This window comes from Ruditapes philippinarum, unplaced genomic scaffold (genome assembly GCF_026571515.1).
Source record: "Ruditapes philippinarum isolate M1 unplaced genomic scaffold, ASM2657151v2 ctg583_1_1_1_1, whole genome shotgun sequence".
In the NCBI taxonomy this organism is placed as follows: domain Eukaryota; kingdom Metazoa; phylum Mollusca; class Bivalvia; order Venerida; family Veneridae; genus Ruditapes; species Ruditapes philippinarum.
This window is the reverse complement of record NW_026865237.1, coordinates 62,472-85,108: the sequence shown is the minus strand read 5'-3', so window position 1 is coordinate 85,108 and position 22,637 is coordinate 62,472. Positions and strand designations below refer to the sequence as shown.

The 22,637-nt window shown below is 33.0% G+C and overlaps 1 protein-coding gene across 2 annotated transcripts in view; it reads left to right on the top strand.

Moving 5' to 3' along the window:
• The window catches only part of LOC132728316 (iron-sulfur protein NUBPL-like), a 68,289-nt gene extending 46,652 nt beyond the window's left edge, over window positions 1-21,637 (top strand). Inside the window, exons 9-10 of one of the 2 annotated variants that reach the window (XM_060713965.1) lie at window positions 18,639-18,721; window positions 21,421-21,637. In XM_060713965.1, coding sequence (XP_060569948.1) covers window positions 18,639-18,721; window positions 21,421-21,486 — 149 coding nt within the window. In that variant the 3' untranslated portion in view covers window positions 21,487-21,637. The remainder of the gene's footprint in view (window positions 1-18,638; window positions 18,722-21,420) is intronic. The other variant, XM_060713966.1, reaches the window with a different exon arrangement.
• Window positions 21,638-22,637: the final 1,000 nt, after the last annotated feature.

Sequence of the window (22,637 nt, the reverse complement as noted above, 5' to 3'; positions counted from 1 at the left end):
TGAAAATTGTAAAAGTTTTATCACTTAAATTGAGCTGAGACATTCTTTACCTTCAATTTCACGAGTAAAAAATGCCAGGTGCATGAGTAGGTGATGAGTAGCAAGATGCAAATCAGATTTTTTTATTTCCGCCAAATCAGCCAGGGCATTCGACCCAAAAAATTCCCTCGAAAACAAAAATAAAATCGGAGTTAAATCACACATTTAATATGTAAAGTAACGAGGGCATTCTGTGCATAAAATTAGGGTGTTACTATTTAAAGTATTTACATAAATAGCGACCAACCAGGGAAGGATATTTTCCTTACGTCACACAGTACTGCATGGTCACTAGTTTACCATGTGGTAATTTTAATGTGCTTTGGGGTACATGTTCGTTTGTTTATGACTGACGACACAGATTAAATACTAAGCCCATGCACGGATTTATATTACTATAAATCGACACAAGTATTGCACAATATCTTCAAGATCATAAAAATGTAAATAAAATATCACAATCAAAATGCACTTACGATTAATAATATGTCAATAATTGACACAATCAATATCCAACATTTTTTTTTACTTGAGCAATAATTAAACATGTGTAATCATTCCTTGACAAAAAGAAATGACAGTTTTTTTCTGATATATAAAAAAGAGGTGGAAGTCAATCGAGTGTCGGCATTTCTTTGATGATTCGGCATCAACTACAGGTGTGTAAACATCAAAGATTCACAGATTCTTTAGAAGAGCCGACCAGTCATTTGTCAGAGGTCATTTCGTGTGTAAATTTTGTATTTATTATTTAACAATGGAAACATTATATTCCTTTTATTTATGGATGCTTCTTTTTGCGCGAGTGTTTTTGTGTCTTTTAGCGCTATGGAATTTCAACGATCGGCGATAATTTTCGGTAACTAACAATTAAATATTTTAACATTTTTAAAACGGGTGCAAATATCCGCCATTCAGAAATTATAGGAGACAAATCTTGCGTGTGTTATTTTTTACCGACGTGTAATAAATTGAGTAATGATCACCCGAGAGAACGAAATGTCCCGGTGATCCACTATAACTCTTCCAGGTCGTACGGGAATATTTACGCAGGATTAGTTTATCACATCGGTAATTTTGACCATGCTTGAATTTATGTCTTATGTTTTCTTGATACAACTTCATGTAGATCTACTAATTAATTTTCGTACTTGTACATGTATATCTGGTTTCAAGTTCACAGAGTACAATTATAAATAGATCTACATTTATTATACAAATGAACATGTATTATTCCCCGCGAATCACGGCAAATGTTCACGGCAAAATCGCCGCGAGTTGAATTCGCGGCAATTGTCTCAAGTTGCCGCGAATTCGCTCGCGTTATAAAGCATGAGAGTTCGCCGCGAATACGTGAATTGTGCGGGTTTCGCGTGTCCAGTACTGTACAGTATGCCATCAGCCATTCTTCCTCTTATACAGTATGCCATCAGCAATTCTTCCTCTTATACAATATGCCATCAGCAATTCTTCCTCTTATACAATATGCCATCAGCAATTCTTCCTCTTATTAGCTCGACTTTTTTTGAAAAAAAAGTAGAGGTATTGTTATTGTCCTTGCAGCGTTGCCGTTGCCGTCTGCAAACTTGTACTGGATCATAACTTTTAACCTATTCCCTGATACAAGCGACTTTCGCTGACTTTTATCATTCCCTGATAGAAGAGAGAATTGACCGCTTTATTGATTACCGCATGTAAGCGAGAATCGTTGACTTGCATGATCTCAATGGAAGCGAGAATCGTCGACTTTACTTTTACCTGTCCAAAAATAGCTAATTTAATACGAAAATTAGTCTGTAAAGTGTGTTAGCGTAAAGATTGATCATTCATGAGGGCATTCCGTGCATAAAATTAGGGTGTTACTATTTAAAGTATTTACATAATTAGCGACCAACAAAGCAAGGGGTTTTCCTCATGTCACACACTTACTACATGCGCATGGCAATTAACTAATTATAGAACATATCAAATTGAGGTGTGGAAACTGGATTAAAAATACTGTATGTTCAACTAATGAATATTAATTAAGCATTAACATTGTCACTTGTTTTCCACGTGATAGATTTAATGTGTTTTAGGGTACATGTTTGTTTGTTTTGATTTATGACTGCCGACACAGATTAATAACTTAGCCCATGCAATAAAATATTTCCGGTAGCAGTGGGGATTCTGTCATAAAATTGACCGACAAATAAATATTTGTAAGTTGACATCCTTTCTTGTGCATTATTGTTTATAGACACAACATGGTGTCAAGTATTGCACAATATACAAGATCATATTCGCAACAAATGTCTTTGAAATACCGCGGTGTTGTATGAAAATTGATCATAATTTTTTCAGGTCATTTGTAAATATCTATGCATTATTAGTTTACTGACATTGCCAATTTGACCTCTTGATTTTATGTCTACAAAGTTATTTTATTATGCTCCCCTAAGGGTGAGCATATAGTCGCAGCTCTGTCCGTCTGTCCAGACAAACCCAGAGGTACTTGTGTGACTTGGAGAACAATGGGTAACAGTAAACTCTCTTTGATCTTATTCATTCCGTTTTTACTTGTGTGTCTTTTTTAAAGCCTTGTGTGACTAAAAATGGCTAAAAAGATCAAAGGAAAAGTCACATAAGTACCATTTCGTAAGTACATCCGTCTGTCTGTCTGTTCGTCCACTTTTCTTGTCCTGGACATAACTTTGAAACAACAAGAGGTATCAACATGAAACTTTGTAGGTAGATAGTTGTGTGCAGTGCACAAGAACCCTACTCTGGCTTGACTAATTTTTGAATTATTGGCCTTTGTTTATTTTTACACTTTGAACTTTGTCCGGGACATAACTCTAAAACTATAAGAGACATGAAACTTTGTAGGTAGATAGATCTCATTGAGTAGGTTTGCAGTGTACAGGAACCGTTACTCTGCCGTGCCTAATTATGCCATCGCAGCATCTGCGATGCGGTGGCATAGAGCGATTTGTGTGTGTGTGTGTTTGTATGTGTGTTATAAAGATTATATAGTGAACTTAAAAAATCTTCTTGTAAAAAACCACTAGTCCAATTTCAATCAAACTTGGCAGCATTGAACCTTGGGTGAAGGGCTTCCAAAGTTGTTCAAAGAATTTCATTCCATGCAGAAATCTGGTTGCCATGGCAACCAAAAGGAATTATAAGAATGAATTTAAAAAATCTTCTTGTAAAAACCCAAAAGGCCTAGAAGCATGAAACATGTTTTAGTGGGTGTCTACCAAGTTTGTTCAAATAAAAGCCCTGGGATCAAAATTGGCCCTTCTGAGGGAACGGGGTGGGGGGGGGGGTGTCATTTTTTTTCCCTATATGTATATAGTAAAAACTTAACAAATAAACTCCCCAAAGAGCTAGAGCTAAGATATTTTTCATGAAACATCTTCTAATGGGTGTATACCAAGTTTGTTCAAGTAAAAGCCTCTGGTCTAAATTTGGCCTTGGCCCAGGGCCATCATGGCCCGCTTGTTACTTATTACAGAGTTATTGCCCTTTCATACTTTTCCTTGTCCGAAGCTTAACTTGAAATGAACTGGTTGGAATTCAAAACGACTTGATACAATGGTCAAGCAGAATAAGAGGAACTGCAGTGCACAAGAACCATAACTCTATCTTAAGTAATTACAGAGTAATTGCCCTTTGTTACTTCTCCATTGCTTTTTCTTGTCCGGAGCATAACTTGAAAACCACTAGACAGAATTCAATACAACTTGTCTTCATACAAAGGTCAAGCACATTGAGAGGAAGTGCAGTGCTTAAGAACCATAACTCCATCTTGACTAATTTTTTATTGCCCTTTGATACTCTTCTTGTCTGGAGCATAACTTGAAAAGTACTGGTTAGAATTCAAAACAACTTCATACAATGGTCAAGCACAATAAGAGAAAGTGCACAAGAACCATAACTCTATCCCGACTAATTATAGAGTTATTGCCCTTTGTTACTTTCCTGTTGCTTTTTTCTTGTTCTGAGCATAACTTAAAAACCACTAGTTGGAATTCAATACAAATTCATACAATGGTCAAGCACATAAAGAAGTGCAATGTACAAGAAATATAACTCCATCTTGACTAATAACAGAGTTATTGCTCTTTGATACTTTTCCTTGTCCCAAGCATAACTTGAAAAGTACTCGTAGGAATTCAAAACAACTTCATACAACGGTCATTCACAATAAGAGGAAGTGCAGTGCACAAGAACCATAACTCTATCTTAAGTAATTATAGAGTTATTGCCCTTTGTTATTTTTCTGTTGCATTTTCCTTGTCTAGAGCATAACTTGAAAACCACTTGTTACAATTCAATACAACTTCATACAATGGTCAAGCATATTGAGAGGAAGTGCAGTGCATAAAAACCATAACTGCATCTTGACGAATCACAGAGTTATTGTTACTTTTTCTTGTCCAGTGCATAACTTGAAAAGTACTGGTTGGAATTCAATGCATCAAGCACAATGAGAGGAAGTGCACTGCACAAGAACCATAACTCTATCCAGAGTAATTATAGAGTGATTGCCCTTTGTTACTTTTCCTTGTCGCAAGGCATAACATAAAATCTACTTGTTGGAATTCAATACAACTTTGTAAAATGGTCAAGTATATTGAGAGGAAGCGCAGTGCACAGGAACCATATCTCTTTCTTGATTCATTTTAGAGTTATTGCCCTTGCTACTTTGTATACCCCCACCACAAAATGTGGGGGCTGGAGGGGCTATAATGGATTTGCTTTGTCACGTCCGTCGGTCCGTACGTCTCCATTATTGTGTCCGCTCTATAAATCCTAAACAAATTGAAGGATTTTCTTCAAACTTGTCTCAAATGTTCACCTGAACAAGGGACGTGCAGAACCCATGTTGCCCTAGTGTCAGCTCAAAGTCAAGGTCACAATTGGAGGTCAAATATCAAACAATCAAATGTTAGACAGTATTAGACAATATTGTTAAATTTTATATGTATTTGAATATTTCTGCAACTAGAGAAGATATTTGCTTGAAACTTAAAATATATATGTGGTGTCACAATTAAGATATGCAGGTCAAGTAGCATTTTGACAAAGTTATACCCCTTTTTAAGTCTTTAAATTTACATACAATCAAATATTAGACATTATGTAGTGTTGGCTCTATAAATCCTATACTAATGGAAGAATTTTCTTTAAACTTTACTCAAATGTTCACCTCAATAAGGTTATGTTCAGAATCCATGTTACCTTTGTGCCGGCTTAAGGTCAAGGTCACACTTGAAGGTCAAAAATTGACTTAGAAAATGTTCTTAAATTTTAACATGTACTTGAATATTTCTGAAACTAGCACAGGAATTTGCTTTAACTTAAAAGATATATAAGGTGTCAAAAGTACCATATACAGGTCAAGTTTCATAACTCTGTATTGCATTTTGACAAAGTTATGCCCCTTCTTAAGTCTTTAAATTTACATACAATCAATACTAGACAATATGTTGTGTCCGCTCTATAAATTCTATACTAATGGAAGGATTTTCTTCAAACTTGACTCAAATGTTCACCCCAACTGGGCAATGTGCAGAACCCATCATACCCTTGTGCCAGCTTAAGGTCAAGGCCACACTTGAAGGTCAAATTTGACTTAGAAAATGTTGTGAAATTTTAACATGTACTTGAATCTTTCTAAAACGAGAACAGATAATAATCATTTGAAACTTCAAATATATACGAAGTGTCCCAAGTATTGTTTGATTTGATTAACCTGTCAATTCCATACTGATTATACAGTCAATGCACAGAATATATTAATATTCGATAAATGTTCGGTAAATTCCGTGAGATGTTCGCAGTAAGATGTGAGTAAATTAATCTTGTTTCTATGAATTAGTTACTCTGACCGTTATAGCGCAATAGGGTAAACTACGGGTTTATAATACGTGTTGTATGATCGAGATCGCGTATAGCCAGGTTTTTTTCTTATTCATAACTATTTTCAAATTTTTGAAGTTGTGGTTGTTCTTTCCGTTTTTAATATGTTTTGCACTTTTTGTGTCGCCTTGAAAAAGGCGACATATAGGGGTTACTTTGGTCGGCGGCGTCCCCTTAAGCATGTCCGGAGCATAAGTCAGTCATTATAAGTCGGATTGACTTCAAACTTGGTATGCATGCTTCTTATAATGACCCGAAGTGCAGTGCACAAGAACCGGTACTCTGCATTTCTTATTTTTTGAGTTATTGCCCTTTGTTAATTTTCATACTTTATTTTTGTCCAGGCCATTTCTCCTAAAGTATAAAAGCTATGGTCTTTAAACTTCATAGGATGATAGATCTCATTAAGAAAAAGTGCAGTGTACAAGAACCGGTACTCTGCACTTCTTATTTTTGAGTTATTACCCTTTATTAATTTTCATACTTTATTTTTGTCCAGGCCATTTCTCATAAATTATAAAAGCTATGGACTTGAAACTTCATAGGATGATAGATCTTATTGATAAGAAGTGCAGTGCACAAGAACTGCTGCTCTGCACTTTTTATTTTTTGAGTTATTGCCCTTTGTTAATTTTCATATTTCATTTTTGTCCAGTCCATTTCTCCTAAACTATATTTTTCACAAGGCAGAGTTCTAGTTTTGTAAATACTACACTTTTGTATATAATAATTATATTGAAAATTCATTTGGATTGAAATCAATAAATGTCATTTCAGTGCTGTAAAATACGATGCAAAACGTGACAGTTCAGTGTTTTTAAGTTGTTTCATATTCGTGTAGACAATTTTGCAAGCGCTTGACCATTTTCATTAAAATATACTTATTAAAAGAAAGAAGGAATAGGTCTAAAAAGAATGTCAAAAGAAGGTTTCGAACCTCTCACATATTAGGTAATCAGCGTACCGACTGTGCTATTGCGGATGTTATGAGAAGCTACAGGGAGTTTTCCAAATGTTAGTTATATACTTATCAATTCCCGTAGACTATACGGACAGAATCCAATTGGGATCGAATATTTAAATGAGTGCTATAATGTATTCATAATTGACAGGTCAATAAAATCAGACTATAAGATATGCAGGTCAAGTTTCATAACTAAAAAAAGTGTGTGGGGGGGGAGATAACTTTGTATTGTATTTTGACAAAGTTAAGTCTATTTTTATGTCTTTAAATTTATTTACTATAATATTTCTTAAACCAGAACAGATATTTACTTGAAACTTAAAATTTATATGAATGGTTACAAGCAAGCTCAGATGACAAAAATTCTACAATTCCATTGAATTATGACACAAGTTATGCCGCTTTTAGGCTTAGAAAATGTTTGATATAACCATTAATACTAGAAACAGAACAGATATTCACTTGAAACTATATAATATATGAAGGGTCACAAGTAAGCTCAGTATGCAAAGTTTTTCCACTCTTAATTACATTTTGACATAATTATGCTATTTTCTTAACTTCACTGCTTTTGTTTGTTTTAGTACATTGGGAAAATGAAAGGTTATTGTGCCCCCACTTTAGTGGTGGGCATTTAGATTTACCCTTTTTTGTCCGTTCTCTTTTGTGTCGCAAGTAACTCAAAAAGTATTTGACCTAGAGTCATGAAACTTTACAGGAATGTTGATCAGCATGTGTAGTTGTGCACCTGGGTATTTTCGTCTGGATATTTTTAGTATTTTTAGAGTTATTGCCCTTGACATAGTAAAATTTTGCAATTTTCAACTTGTGTCGCATGTAACTCAAAAAGTATTTGACATAGAGTCATAAAACTTTACAGGAATGTTGATCAGCATGTGTAGTTGCGCACCTGGGTATTTATTTTTAGTATTTTTAGAGTTATTGCCCTTGACATAGTAAAATTTTGCAATTTTCAACTTGTGTCGCATGTAACTCAAAAAGTATTTGACCTAGAGTCATGAAACTTTACAGGAATGTTGATAAGCATGTGTAGGTTTGCACCTGGGTATTTTCATCTGGATTCTTTTAGTATTTTTAGAGTTATTGCCCTTGACTTAGTAAAATTTTGCAATTTTCAACTTGTGCCGCATGTAACTCAAAAAGTATTTGACCTAGAGTCATAAACTTTACAGGAATGTTGATAAGCATGTTTAGGTTTGCACCTGGGTATTTTCATCTGGATTCTTTTAGTATTTTTAGAGTTATTGCCCTTGACTTAGTAAAATTTTGCAATTTTCAACTTGTGCCGCATGTAACTCAAAAAGTATTTGACCTAGAGTCATGAAACTTTACAGGAATATCGATCAGCATGTGTAGTTGTGCACCAGATATTTTCGTCTGGATTTATTTAGTATTTTTAGAGTTATTGCCCTTGACATTTTAAAAATTTTGCAATTTTCAACTTGTGTCGCATGTAATTCAAAAAGGATTTGACCTAGAGTCATTAAACCTTATGGGAAGGTTGCTCAGCATATTTTATTTTGCACCTGGGGTTTTGCTTGTGGATTTATCCAGTATTTGTAGAGTTATTTCCCTTGACTTAGTAAAAACCGTTTCATTATTTTGTTATTTGTTCCTTGAGTGCTTCAGTTAGAATCAACGAACTTTACAGGAATAATGATCAACATCACTAAATTACAGGAATAATGATTCACATCACTGTGAAGCTATGCACCTGGGACTTTGCATGTGGATTTTTTTCAGTTTTGTAAGAGTTATTGCCCTTGACTTACAGTAGTATAAATTTGCAATTTTCAACTTGTTCATGCATAGCTCAAAAAGTATTTCACTTGTAGGCCTGAAAGTTTACAAGAACGTTGGTCAGCATGTGTACTTATGCACCTTGGGTTTGCTTGTGGATTTATTCAGTATTTGTAAAGTTCTTGCCCTTTACTTAGTAAACGATTTTTAGTTTTCAAAAAATGTTTGACCTAGAGGCATAAGATTGACAGAACAGTGGCGTGGTGGGGGCACCCTTGTCCTATGGACACATTTCTAGTTTGCAACTGTTTTGAACATGATTTAACAATATATATTTATACTATTACCTGTACAATTTGTCTTTTTTCACCAGAGATAATTTGTTTTTATGTATATGTTATAATTTGTGCCACTAAAGTTATTCCCATGACCACTTTTCCAAGTCGTCTTCTGTCAAGGACATTGGTGGGGGTATGAATCGCATTTAGCGATAGTTCTGTTATTGTCCAGTGCATAACTTGAAAATTAATGGTTGGAATTCATTAGTGCAACTTGATACAATGGTCAAGCGCAGTGAAATGAAGTGCAATGCTGAAGAACCACAAGGTGGTCAATCAGTACAACTGCATCAGGTGACAGGTGATCACTAGATAATTTATGAAAACTGTTTGTCTAGCTCAAAGGTTAAGATAGGTGACAGGTGATCACTAGATATTGAAAACTGTTTGTCTAGCTCAAAGGTTAACATTGCACTTGAATCTTGAGAGTCATGATATGATTTTTTTTTATAAAAGTGCATTGATGGTCATGTCTGGTCAACAGTCATTCTGGAATAGATTAAAAATTACTCAGCAGAAATGTGTTGGACACATTTATTTAGGTCTCATGCCTAACAGTATTAAAGGTCATCATTGTGTTGGACATGATGTTCATGTGTGGCCTGCAAAAACTAGGTCTCATTAAATGTTATCCGGAACTCGGCAAATGTTGGTTTTTCCAAGCTTATCACCCGTTTCGGTGCACTACCAGTCACAATAGATTAGTCAATCTGCTGCGCTTATTTTCAAAGCTGTAACTGTAAAAGTTTGTTTGAAGCCCAGGGATTAGCTGGGAAAATCCCAAAAATACTTAATTCCGAAGTCTATTTCAAAGATCAAGTACATGTACAAATTTATAAAAAGGAGTGTTGTGATCTTGTCATATCAACAGTTCTGTAATTTCTGGATCAATTAAAAATTAACTTGGCATTAATGTGTTGGACATCATATGACACACAAATGATGAGAATTTTTCATTTAAGTATTTTAAAATAAATTAGCATAAATTTGTTGAACATGAAGGCAACAATCAGGACTTCAGCTTAAATTTGAAGGTCAGACTTGTACATCCAAAGTCCTAATGATTGTGAAAGATGGATTTTGAAATAATAAGACATAAATGTTTGGCATATTGTGTTGATCTATCACACACTTAAACAAGTTTAACAGCTCAAAAGTCAAGATCACCCTTGACACTGTTGAAGACATATACTAATTATTTTGACAAACGAAAGGTCAAGGTCGCAAACAAATCTAATGGAGTAGATTTATTTCGCTGGTCAAAAAGAAGCTTTTAAATATAGTTTAAGTGGAAATTTAACTACAAATTTTATATCAAATGAAAGGATTTATTAAACGGATTATGAAGTTTTAATAACTTTTATGTTTTGAAGGAGGAAAAGTGATTACTTTGATAAAAATAAAAAACGATTGGACTATACACAAAATAACACGATTTTCACGATATTTTACGCGCGCAATTTTGTGTCTTTGTGTGCGAAAAAAACTGTGTTGAAAAGTACTGGAGTTGTGTAAACAAGCTGGTAGTAAACAGGTAAATAGTGTTTTGCTTCTCTTGTAAAATGCCGGCGAAAAATAGAACATCTATATCCTCCATGTCACAGAAGAAAACAAGGGGTAAAGAAGACACCTTTGAAGAGGATACTTCTGTGTCGAGTAACAATTCAAGTCCGAAAGCAAAAAATAAACAAAAACAGAACAATGAAGATAAAGGTCAGCCTACCCTTGATAAACACTTGTACTTATTCCAGCCAGATAGCCCTGAGAAATTAAATGAAATTTTGCAAAAGTTTTCCGAGAAATTAAATAAGCTTGCCTCACAAGAATATATAGAAACAAAGTTTAAACAGATGATCTCAGAAGAAATATTGAGTAAGAAGCTTAAAGAGCTAGAAATCGAAGTAAAGTCTGAGATTCAGAAAGAGCTAGAAAATGTGCGTACGGAAGTTGTAGAGTTAAATAGGAAGGTGAAAACTATGGAATCTCTAGCAGACACGCTCAGAAATAATGTTTCAGATGTTGAACATGGTGTCGTTAAACTTAAAGAAGAAAACTCAAACTTAATTAAAGATAATGAAGCTATGAAAGAAATGCTTATTGAGCGTGAAACACAATTAAAATTTCTAAATGAGAAAAGTAACAACCTCGAACAATATACCCGGCGGAATAGCGTGCGTATTTACGGCATTGCAGATAAAAAGAACGAAACGCCAGACGAGACGGCAAACAGAGTCATCAATCTTGTGAATGATAAACTAAATATCTCTTTACAACAAACTGATATAGACGTGGTACATAGAATGGGCAGACATAATAATGATGGAAACAGACCTATCATTTGCAAATTTGTACGGAGATATGTGAAATCAGAAGTGATGAAAGCTCGTCGGAAGTTAAAAGGCTCGGCGATAGTTATTCGGGAAGACCTTACACACGAGAATGCAAAATTATTAGAAAATACATCAGCACATGACAAGGTACAAGCGGCATGGTCAGATGAAGGGAAGATAGTGGCACTCCTAAAAAATAACAGGAAAATCGTTGTAGATCGTAGAACAAATCTAGATACTTTACCAATGAGTGCTGAAAGTCGTTAAATAAGACAACTTTGAATTAATCAATAGACAACGTGAACAAATTTGAACTATAAACTGTCTCGGTATCAATTTGAACTTTCGATTTTTTCTGTGTTTTTTTTTATTTACACTATTGTTAAAAGTATCCGATCAAATATTTTTTATTTTTTCTTTAGCTTATTATGTAAACAAAAACCATGTGCTTATATACACGTGCAAATGTTTATTATTGTTGACTGAGCATCCTGGGCTATTTCGATTGGTTGGTTAGCTCTAAGTACCGCCTTCTTCAATGTACGTTAGGCGTTAATAGTTGAGCGTTTCAATGATCTAGATTCTAGACACGTAATACAAACAAAGAAAATGGCTGCGCCCATGAGGTGTGTCGATAAAATGCTTGTGTAAAGGCTTTCTGTACGGTGAGAATTAATTTTACGCAAATTTAACAGCATTTAAAGGCTCAATATTTTTCATGTAGAAAGTATGAACTGTCTGCACTTGTACAAATACGGTTTGTCAGATATCGGTTGTGTTTTTCATAATCTACTGTATTCGTATTTCGTATTCTGCATCGACGGCACATTTTTGATTGTTTGTTTTTGTTTTTTTTCTGTTAGTAATGCAATAGCTGTTAGCTACTTGTCATGCGTAATTAGTGTATCTTAATTAAAAAAAAAAACAGAAACAAAACAACAACTGTTTTTACATTAATAAATGAACAGTGGAATGCGGTCCTTTGTGGTCTATTTTTTTTTTTCAGTGGCATGATAAGTTTAGTGTCAGGATGCTCAGTGTGTACATAAAGTTATTTTCATTCCTGTTGTGTTAACTATTAAAAAGAGATTGGCAGATGATAGAGGTAAAATTTAATATTCCATTCTAAGGTAAAGTTACATTTACCCTATGGCTGTTGTTCCATATAGTATGATGTACTATATCTGCCATATACATGTACCTGGAGCATATTATGTGACATATATATATACCTGATGCTCCTTGTGGTGTTCCATGTAGCATGAAACATATTATTTACCACATGCCCTGATGTTCCATGTAGCATGAAACATATTATTTACCACATGCCTGATGTTCCATGTAGCATGAAACATATTATTTACCACATGCTTTATGTTCCATGTAGCATGAAGCATATTATTTACCACATGCCTGATGTTCCATGTAGCATGAAACATATTATTTACCACATGCCTGATGTTCCATGTAGCATGAAACATATTATTTACCACATGCTTTATGTTCCATGTAGCATGGAGCATATTATTTAACACATGCTTGATGTTCCTTGTAATATGAAACATATTAATTAAGATACATGCTATACTATTTATCTAATGTCTAGGTAGCATGAAGCTCATGTTTTGTGTCATATTTTTGATGTTCCATGTGTAACGTTATATATTATCGATTGCTCCATGTAACATGATATTTGCTTTTTAGTATTTTTTTTTCTTTCTTTTTGCTTGTATCAGGGACTATCCGTTAAAATATTCTCTAATTAAAGAACTTCGTTGGTATAAAAATTCATAAAAATAATAAGCAAGTAGTCCATTTACTGTAACAGCAGTACTCCTGGTCTCCATGTAGAAATACTTGATTAATGTATTTTAAGTAGACCTCATTAATCTCTTTTTTTCTTACTGTCTGAAACATAAATTAACTATATACCTTTTTGGTTGTTTTTTTTTCTCTATTTAGCAATTTTTATTTAACAAATACCAAGCCAATTTTTTGTCAGTAGATTTACAGGCACATGTATATAAGTACGACCAATTTTGTAGTTTTAGTTGAGATATATCACTATCCACCTTTTCTCCTTCAAACAGCATATTGAAAATACATCTCATGCTTTTGTTTTATACTACTGGTTCAATGATGGACGGTCTGTCTGGAGGTTTTCCCTTTAAGGTTTTTGGGTTCTACAGCAATGACAATATCCTTTTTCACTCAAAGTGCTTTTTACATTATATTATTTCTCAAGAGGTTCAAAAACTATTTGTCAGGAATTATGAATTACTATGAGTAATAAAATTTCAATAGTTTCAATGAATGTACAAGGTTTGGGAGACAGAAGTAAACGCAAAGATGTTTTAAATTTTTTGAATGCAAAAAAATACTCTATATGTATGCTTCAAGATACTCACTTCACTCAACAAGAAGAAAAGTATATCAGGGCACAATGGGGTTACGAATGTTATTTTAGTAATTTTAATAGCCAGTCTAGAGGTGTAGCAACATTTATAAACAATAATTTTGATTGTAAAATTAATAGCATTGACCGGGACAATAATGGGAATTTGCTGATTTTAAATTGCAAAATATGTGAAAAAAATATAAGTCTTGTAAATGTGTATGGACCTAATAGAGATAGTCCAGACTTTTATCATATGGTTCATGAAAAAATGTCACAGTTTGAAAATTCTCTCTTCATTTTGGCGGGAGATTACAATTTGATTCTAAACCCAGAAATGGATTGCTTTAATTATGTTCATTTAAATAATCCTAATGCTAGAGATAAAGTTTTTAATATTATGTCAGAATTCAATCTTTTAGATTGCTGGAGAGAAAATCATTTAGAAAAAAGAGAGTACACATGGTTTAGAAGAAATCCAGTTAAAAAGGCACGCTTAGATTTTTTTCTCATTTCTGATAATTTGTATACAGATCTTGAATGTTCACTAATTTTATCGGGTTACCGAACGGATCATTCTTTAATTTATATATCACTCGATTTAGACAAATTTAAAAAAGGAATATCATACTGGAAGTTTAACAATTCTTTATTAAAAGAAGTAGCATATGTAAATGAAGTTAAAAAAGTCATTAAAGAAACAAAAATTCAATATTCTTCCAACATTAATGAAAATATAAATGATGTTCCGCTTCATGAACTTCAGGTCAACATTAATGACCAGTTATTTTTTGAAACTCTTCTTTTATCTATTAGAGGAATCACCATTCGTTATGCGTCTCATAGAAAAAAAATAAACATCAATAATGAAGATAAACTTTTAAAAGAAATAAAGGATATTGAGTCCCATCCTAACACTAATTATGAACTTTTAGAAAACAAAAGAAAAGAACTTTTAGATTTACGGAAGAAAAAAATGGATGGTGTATTTATAAGATCAAGAGCTAAATGGATACAAGAAGGAGAGAAACCTACAAGATACTTTTGCAATTTGGAAAACAGAAATTATGTCTCAAAATTTATGAATTCTTTAATAACAGAAACAGGAAAACATTTACAAAAACAGGAAGAAATACTTACAGAAACAAAGAGGCATTATGAAATTTATATAAATTCAAAAATACAGAAACAGTGTGTTTAAGTCAAATTTTGTATAATACTGACATACCAAAATTACTAGATAATGAGAAACAATCTATTGAAGGTGCCCTAACTTACAATGAAATGTTGAATAGTCTGAAACGCATGTCAAATAATACAAGTCCAGGCAATGATGGTTTTACTGTAGAATTTTTTAAATTTTTCTGGAATGATTTAGGTATGTTTTTAGTTAGATCAATAAATCATGCATATAACATAGGTGAACTGTCAGTAACTCAAAAACAAGGTGTTATAACCTGCATTCCAAAAGGAAACAAAGATAAATCCTACTTGAAAAATTGGAGACCAATTTCACTACTAAATGTATCTTATAAAATTGCATCTTCTTCAATAGCTTTTCGCATAAAAAATATTTTAGGAAAGATCATTAACGATGACCAAACAGGCTTTTTACCCGGAAGACTCATGGCGACAAATATAAGATTAGTTTATGATCTCTTGTTCTACTCGGAAAAGAATAATATACCTGGATTGTTACTATTAATAGATTTTGCAGCTGCTTTTGATACTGTTTCCTGGAAATTTATGCATCAAGTTTTAGAGTTTTTTTAATTTTGGACCCTCTGTTAGATCATGGATCAAACTTTTTTATACAAATATAGAGTCATGTGTTATTGTTAATGGTCACATGTCAGATTGGTTCTCGCTACAAAGAGGCTGTCGTCAAGGTGATGCTCTGTCTCCCTACCTGTTCATTCTTTGCGCAGAAATCCTGTCAATATTGATAAGAGATAATAATAATATAAAAGGAATTAGTGTTAATGGTACAGAGTATAAACTCTCTCAATATGCTGATGATACTAGTTTATTCTTAGATGGCACGTCAGAATCATTAAAAAACACAATGTTAACTTTAAAATTTTATGCAAACATTTCAGGCCTTAATATAAATATGGAGAAAACAAAAGTAATTTGGTTTGGGTCAAAAAAATACAGTAGCACAATACTTTGTCCAGAATACAATTTATCATGGGGAGATAACTTTTTCACACTTCTTGGAATTAAATTTTCAGTAGATTTATCTAATATAGTTGATATTAATTATGACTCAAAAATTGAGGAAATTAAAAAGTTGTTTGCTTGCTGGTCAAAAAGAGTGTTAACACCACTCGGCAAATTAGTGGTTATTAAAACCCTTGCTTTGTCAAAATTAAATCATTTGATTTTGAGTATTCCTAACCCACCATTAGCAAAAATAAATATTATCCAGCAAATGTTTTTCAATTTTCTATGGAGTGATTCAAGAGATAAGGTTAAAAGAAATATTATATCACAGGAATACAAGTTTGGAGGGCTTAAGATGGTTGATCTCAAGTGTTTTATGTATAGTTTAAAAGCAACATGGCTAAGAAGACTGTTGACAGTTAATTGTAATTTTTTACATATTGTTAAAAGTGCATGCCCTTTTTTAAATAACATATATAAGTATGGTACAGATTATGCAAGAATACAATTACATCAAGATTTAAATCCTTTTTGGAAAGATGTGCTTTACAGTTTTTATTTAATTTCTTCAAATGTAGAGTTGAATTCTTGTCAGCAAAGTTACTCAGTCAATTTATGGCATAACCCCGGCATTAAAGTAGCAGGATCTAGTGTTTACTATAACAGATGGGTATCTAGGGGAGTAATATTTTTAGGGGACCTTATCAATCAAGAAGGGGAATTTTACACCTGGCAAAATTTTATTAGTATATTCAATATTAGAACAAATTATTTGGAATATCAAGGTTTTTTAGCTGCAGTAAATGAATTTCTTTTGAATAATAATATAAGACATTTACCTAAGAAATCATTCAATATCCACATTCCTTTAGGTTTGGCTATTATAAATAAAGATAAAAAAGGATGCAGATCTATATATAGAATGATAAAAAAGAAGGAAGAATACCCAAATTCATTGCAAAAATGGAAAAATGAATTAATAAGTTTAGGCGATATGAATAACTTGAATTTCAATTTAATATATAGTAATGTTTTTAGAGTAACAAAAGACCCAAAACTGATCTGGTTTCAATACAGAATCAACCATAGAATTTTAGCCACAAACTATCTTCTTAAAAAAATGAATATTATTACAGAAAATGACTGTACTTCTGCCAACATGAGCCAGAAACTTTAATACATTTGTTTTGTAATTGTGAAACTATTAAACAATTTTGGCAACAATTACAATCATATATCAAAGAAAAATGTAATATAAATTTCACTAATTGGAGTAATTTTGATATCTTATTTGGGAATGTTAATATAAACATCATCCTAAATAAGATTATTTTGCTAGCAAAACAGTACATATACTATAACAGATTGAAGAAAATAAGGCCTTCTTTGGAAATTTTTAAGAAACAAATAGTTTCTATTTATACTACTGAAAAATACAGTGCCAAACAGCTGTTTCAATATGAAAAATTTGAACGCTCATGGGAAATGTTTAAAAATTTAGTAAGTTAGTGAGACTATGTAATTATTGATATTTTTAAGTAGTAGACACCCCTTGTTTAATTATTAATATTATTAAGACACTCTACTTACCTGACAGACCTTCCATCAGTGACCTCTACTAATATTTAGAGAATATTAATAACTTGGAAGTAAATCCTCCAAGTTTACACCAACAACCTTTTCTTTTTTACTTTTTAGAGAAGACTTATATAGGTAAATGAAAACATTTTCCTGTGAATTAGATGAATTCTAACCTCAAACTTGTTTTTGCCTTTTCCATATACCTGTTGCTTTATTAAATTCAATAACTTACATGAATATGCAACATTGCTGTGTAGTAATATCTTTAGTATTTTGTTTTAAAACGAGGTTATTTTTACTTTGTCTTTTTTTGTAGATATAATTCGAATATAAAGGAAAATGTAAATTCAGCAATAGACTACTTTAAAAATTCACAAAAACCCCATTTTAGCTATTAATAATTATTTTAGCATATCAATATCGTATCTATTTAGTTAAAGTGACATTATGCCCATCCAAAGCAAATAGTGAATATAAACAGTGAAAGCTGAAATACATTTTTGCCATGATTCGTCTCAGTTTTTCAATATATTCCATAACTCTTATGGCTCAAGGAACATTTTGGAAACATATGTAGAGGGAAAAATTATACTTGATAAAAGTATGGGACAGTCTTTATGTTTTAGGCAGATATATATTTTATCCAAAACTTTTTCTTATATCAACTGTTGTCAAGCACCATTATTATTGTCAATAATGAAATTTATAGTCAATAAATCTCATATTGACTTTGAAAAAAAATGAGCTTAATGTCACTTAAATGTTTTAAATATAGTATGATGATATATGCCATGAATTGATAATGTAAGGTACAGTAGGGGATGGCTCTCCGACCCCACTGCACCAATTACGGGGAAAATAAATGGGCAACATATGTTGCTGAAAAATTAAAAAAAAAAAAAAAATTATTTTGACAAACATTTACCTTGCATGTGACACATTGCCTGACTGTGGTGAAGGATTATGCCTATATTTTGACAATACTTCAAGTAATAACTAAACATTAGCAGGACACAATTTTGTGCATGCACACACTCATGCACACATACATGTACAAAAGGTTAACATTATATGTCACCCTATTTTATGGCAAGGGCATAAAAAATTGATTTATATTCATAAGGAAAAAAAAGCAACTATTATTTATGTTTAAGGTGATGTGCCATTGAACAGAATTATCAGAGAGACAAGTGATACAGGTAGACCTATAGTGATATCTCAGCCAGATTCTCCACAGGTAAAAAAAATGATCTCTTTATATTTTGCAGTAGCAATGAAATAGGTACAGTGTCATGGAAGGCATATAGCTATATCAAGTATTTTTTCTAGCCTCATGGTGAAAGGTGATAGGTTCAATAATCCAAAATCTGTTTTTGTGATGGCAGTGTGTCTGTTGTTCATTATTGTCCTCATTGTTGAATTTTATCTAAAGTTAGGTAGCCCTCTAGAAAACCTACAAACTCATAAGTGGTTCTGGTTGCACAGGAGCTTAAAATAGACATTAAACGTTAGGTCCCACTTGGCTGACACAGTCGTAGTAAAAGCTATGAGCAACAAGAAATGTCAAACAACACATATGCCCCCCTTTATAGAAAAATACCTTGTAAACACTCTAGAGGTTTCATTTTATATTTTCAGCCCAAATAGACTGGTTATTTATGAGAAAAGTTGTTTTACAAGTCCAAATATGGGCCATCTTTGTCACACAGCCCATAAACATGAATGGAAAATTCTTATTAGCTTGAATTTTTTTTTTTTTTGGAAAAAAAAAAGTAGAGGTATTGCTATAGTCGCGGCGGCGTTGCCGTTGCTGTCCGCAAACTTGTACCTGGATCATAACTTTTTTATTTCTTGGTGTATTGTCTTCATACTTGGCCACAACAACCCTTGGGACAAGACCTTTCAGTAGACCACACTAACTCTGACCTTCATCCATAAATGACCTATACCTTCAAGGTTAAAAGTCCAAATTTTGCTTGTTCATGCTGTTATTGGCTGTAACTGTTATTTTTGAATGTATTGTCTTCAAACTTGAACATAATAATCTTCAAGGATATCCCTTAAAAATAACCAGACAGACCTTGTCCTTCATACATAAATGACCTTGACTTTGAAGGTCAAATTATTGAAATTTTCATTTTTTGGCTATTATTGGCTGTAACTTTGTTATTTTTAGCTCGACTATTCGATAAGAATAAGTAGAGCTATTGCAGTCACCCGAGCGTCGGCGTCGGCGTAACCACTTATGTTAAAGTTTTTGTAATAGTTCAAATATTTTCAAAGTCCATTCACATATGGCTTTGAAACTTTGCACACTTGTTCACCATCATGAGCCCAACCTGTAGACAGGAGGAGGTAACTCTATCAAGCATTTTGACAGAATTATGCCCCTTTTTCGACTTAGAATTTACGTTAAAGTTTTTGTAATAGTTCAAATATTTTCAAAGTCCATTGACATATGGCTTTGAAACTTTGCACACTTGTTCACCATCATGACCCCAACCTGTAGACAGGAGGAGGTAACTCTATCAAGCATTTTGACAGAATTATGCCCCTTTTTCGACTTAGAATTTACGTTAAAGTTTTTGTAATAGTTCAAATATTTTCAAAGTCCATTGACATATGGCTTTGAAACTTTGCACACTTGTTCACCATCATGAGCCCAACCTGTAGACAGGAGGAGGTAACTCTATCAAGCATTTTGACAGAATTATGCCCCTTTTTCGACTTAGAATTTACGTTAAAGTTTTTGTAATAGTTCAAATATTTTCAAAGTCCATTGACATATGGCTTTGAAACTTTGCACACTTGTTCACCATCATGACCCCAACCTGTAAACAGGAGGAGGTAACTCTATCAAGCATTTTGACAGAATTATGCCCCCTTTTCGACTTAGAATTTACGTTAAAGTTTTTGTAATAGTTCAAATATTTTCAAAGTCCATTGACATATGGCTTTGAAACTTTGCACACTTGTTCACCATCATGACCCCAACCTGTAAACAGGAGGAGGTAACTGTATCAAGCATTTTTTTTACTATCAAGCACTAAGAATAGTCGAGCGTTGCTGTCCTACCGACAGCTCTTGTTGAATGGATTGTCTTCAAACTTGAACATAATAATGTTCAAGGATAACCCTTAAACATAACCAGACAGACCTTGACCTTCACTCATTAATGACCTTGAGTTTGAAGGTCAAATTATTGAAATTTTCATTGTTTTGTGTAACTTTGCTATTATTGAAGGGATCAACTTCATATTATAACAGAACATACTTAAGGACAAGGCCTTGTTGTTTATCAAACACTTGTTTCTATTTATAGAATTGCGTGTTTCTATTTATAGAATTGCATGTTTCTATTTATAGAATTGCGTGTTTCTATTTATAGAATTGCGTGTTTCTATTTATAGAAAATGTGACAAGACAGACCGATTAATTTTATAAAAAGGAAATGTTAAGATTTTGTTCAAACATTTCTTTGTTTGCTTTTAGAGAAAGTAAAAAGTCGAGCGTTGACACCTCCCAGCGGTGGCTCTTGTTTTTACATTTGTACCTATACCTGCTTTATCTGCTTTTCATTCATAGTTAACAATATTAATTATTCCATGTCATTTTTAGAGTCCTACTTATCAGGTGAGCAATATAAATTAAAGACTGGTGTCTTTATTAATTTTTCTGTCAGACACCATAGGTAAAGTAAGGGGTTAATGTGAAGATTCCAGAAAGATTAAAATTTAGCTCTTACTGCCTGGCTTAATACTTGCTCTTATACTGACCAAGTGAATTGAAATGTATTGTTAAATGTGCAGGTTCATTGAGCATCCAATGCATATTTGATTATGCATCCAATGCATATTTGATTATGATTTGCTTGATTGCTTTATCCTATATGCAATATTCTATTTGTATGACTGTATTTTTCTCTATTTATTTCAGGCTGATGTTTATAGATGTATTGCTGCAAAAATTGCTGAAAAATTAAATGAGACTGAAAATACCTGAAACATTATCTACCATTGAATTACATAGCAGGCACTGACTTCCAAGGAAACCATTTATTTTGTATAGCAACCAATGACTTCTTATGTAACTGTTGTTTTCCCTTAGCAATAGCAACCAGTCTGCACTATTTCAGATATAAATATGAACTTTGTGATATCAGTTTATGATTTATATTTTATATCTGCTTTGTTTATAGTTTACAATATTACTTGTTCATTGTAAAGGAGAGTATTAATATTTAAGTGAGCGATATAAGGGCCATCATGGCCCTCTTGTCTTAAAATACATATTGTAATCAAAGTGCTGAAAGTACTGAAAGCGACAGACATGCAATGGGAGAGACAAAAGATGTAATAGAGGCAAATTGTTGCATACAAGTTTGAGATTTGTACAGCAAACTATTTCAGGTGTTCTAATCTGATATCATTCAAATTTCCTACTTTCAAAGCAGAATGAGTCCAATTTTTAGCTCGACTTTTTTTTTTTTGAAAAAAAAAGTAGAGGTATTGTTATAGTCAGGTCGGCGTTGCCGTTGCCGTCCGCAAACTTGTACCTGGATCATAACTTTTTTATTTCTTGGTGTATTGTCTTCATACTTGGCCACAACAACCCTTGGGACAAGACCTTTCAGTAGACCACACTAACCTTGACCTTCATCCATAAATGACCTTGACCATCAAGGTTAAAAGTCCAATTTTTGCTTGTTCATGCTGTTATTGGCTGTAACTTTGTTATTTTTGAATGGATTGTCTTCAAACTTGAACATAATAATCTTTAAGGATATCCCTTAAAAATAATCAGCCAGATCTTGACCTTCACTCACAAATGACCTTGACTTTGAAGGTCAAATTATTGAAATTTTCATTTTTTTGGCTTTTATTGGCTGTAACTTTGTTATTTTTGAATGGATTGTCTTGAAACTTGAACATAATAATCTTCAAAGATTACTGTTAAAAATATACCGAAAGACCTTGACCTTCACTCATTAATGACATTGTCTTTGAAGGTCAAATTATTGAAATTTTCATTGTTTTGGCGGTAACTGACTGTAACTTTGCTATTATTGAAGGGAGAACATTCTTAAGGACCAGACCTTGTTGTTTATCAAACCCAAATTTGCTTGGGCTCTTTAATGACCTTGACCTTGAAGG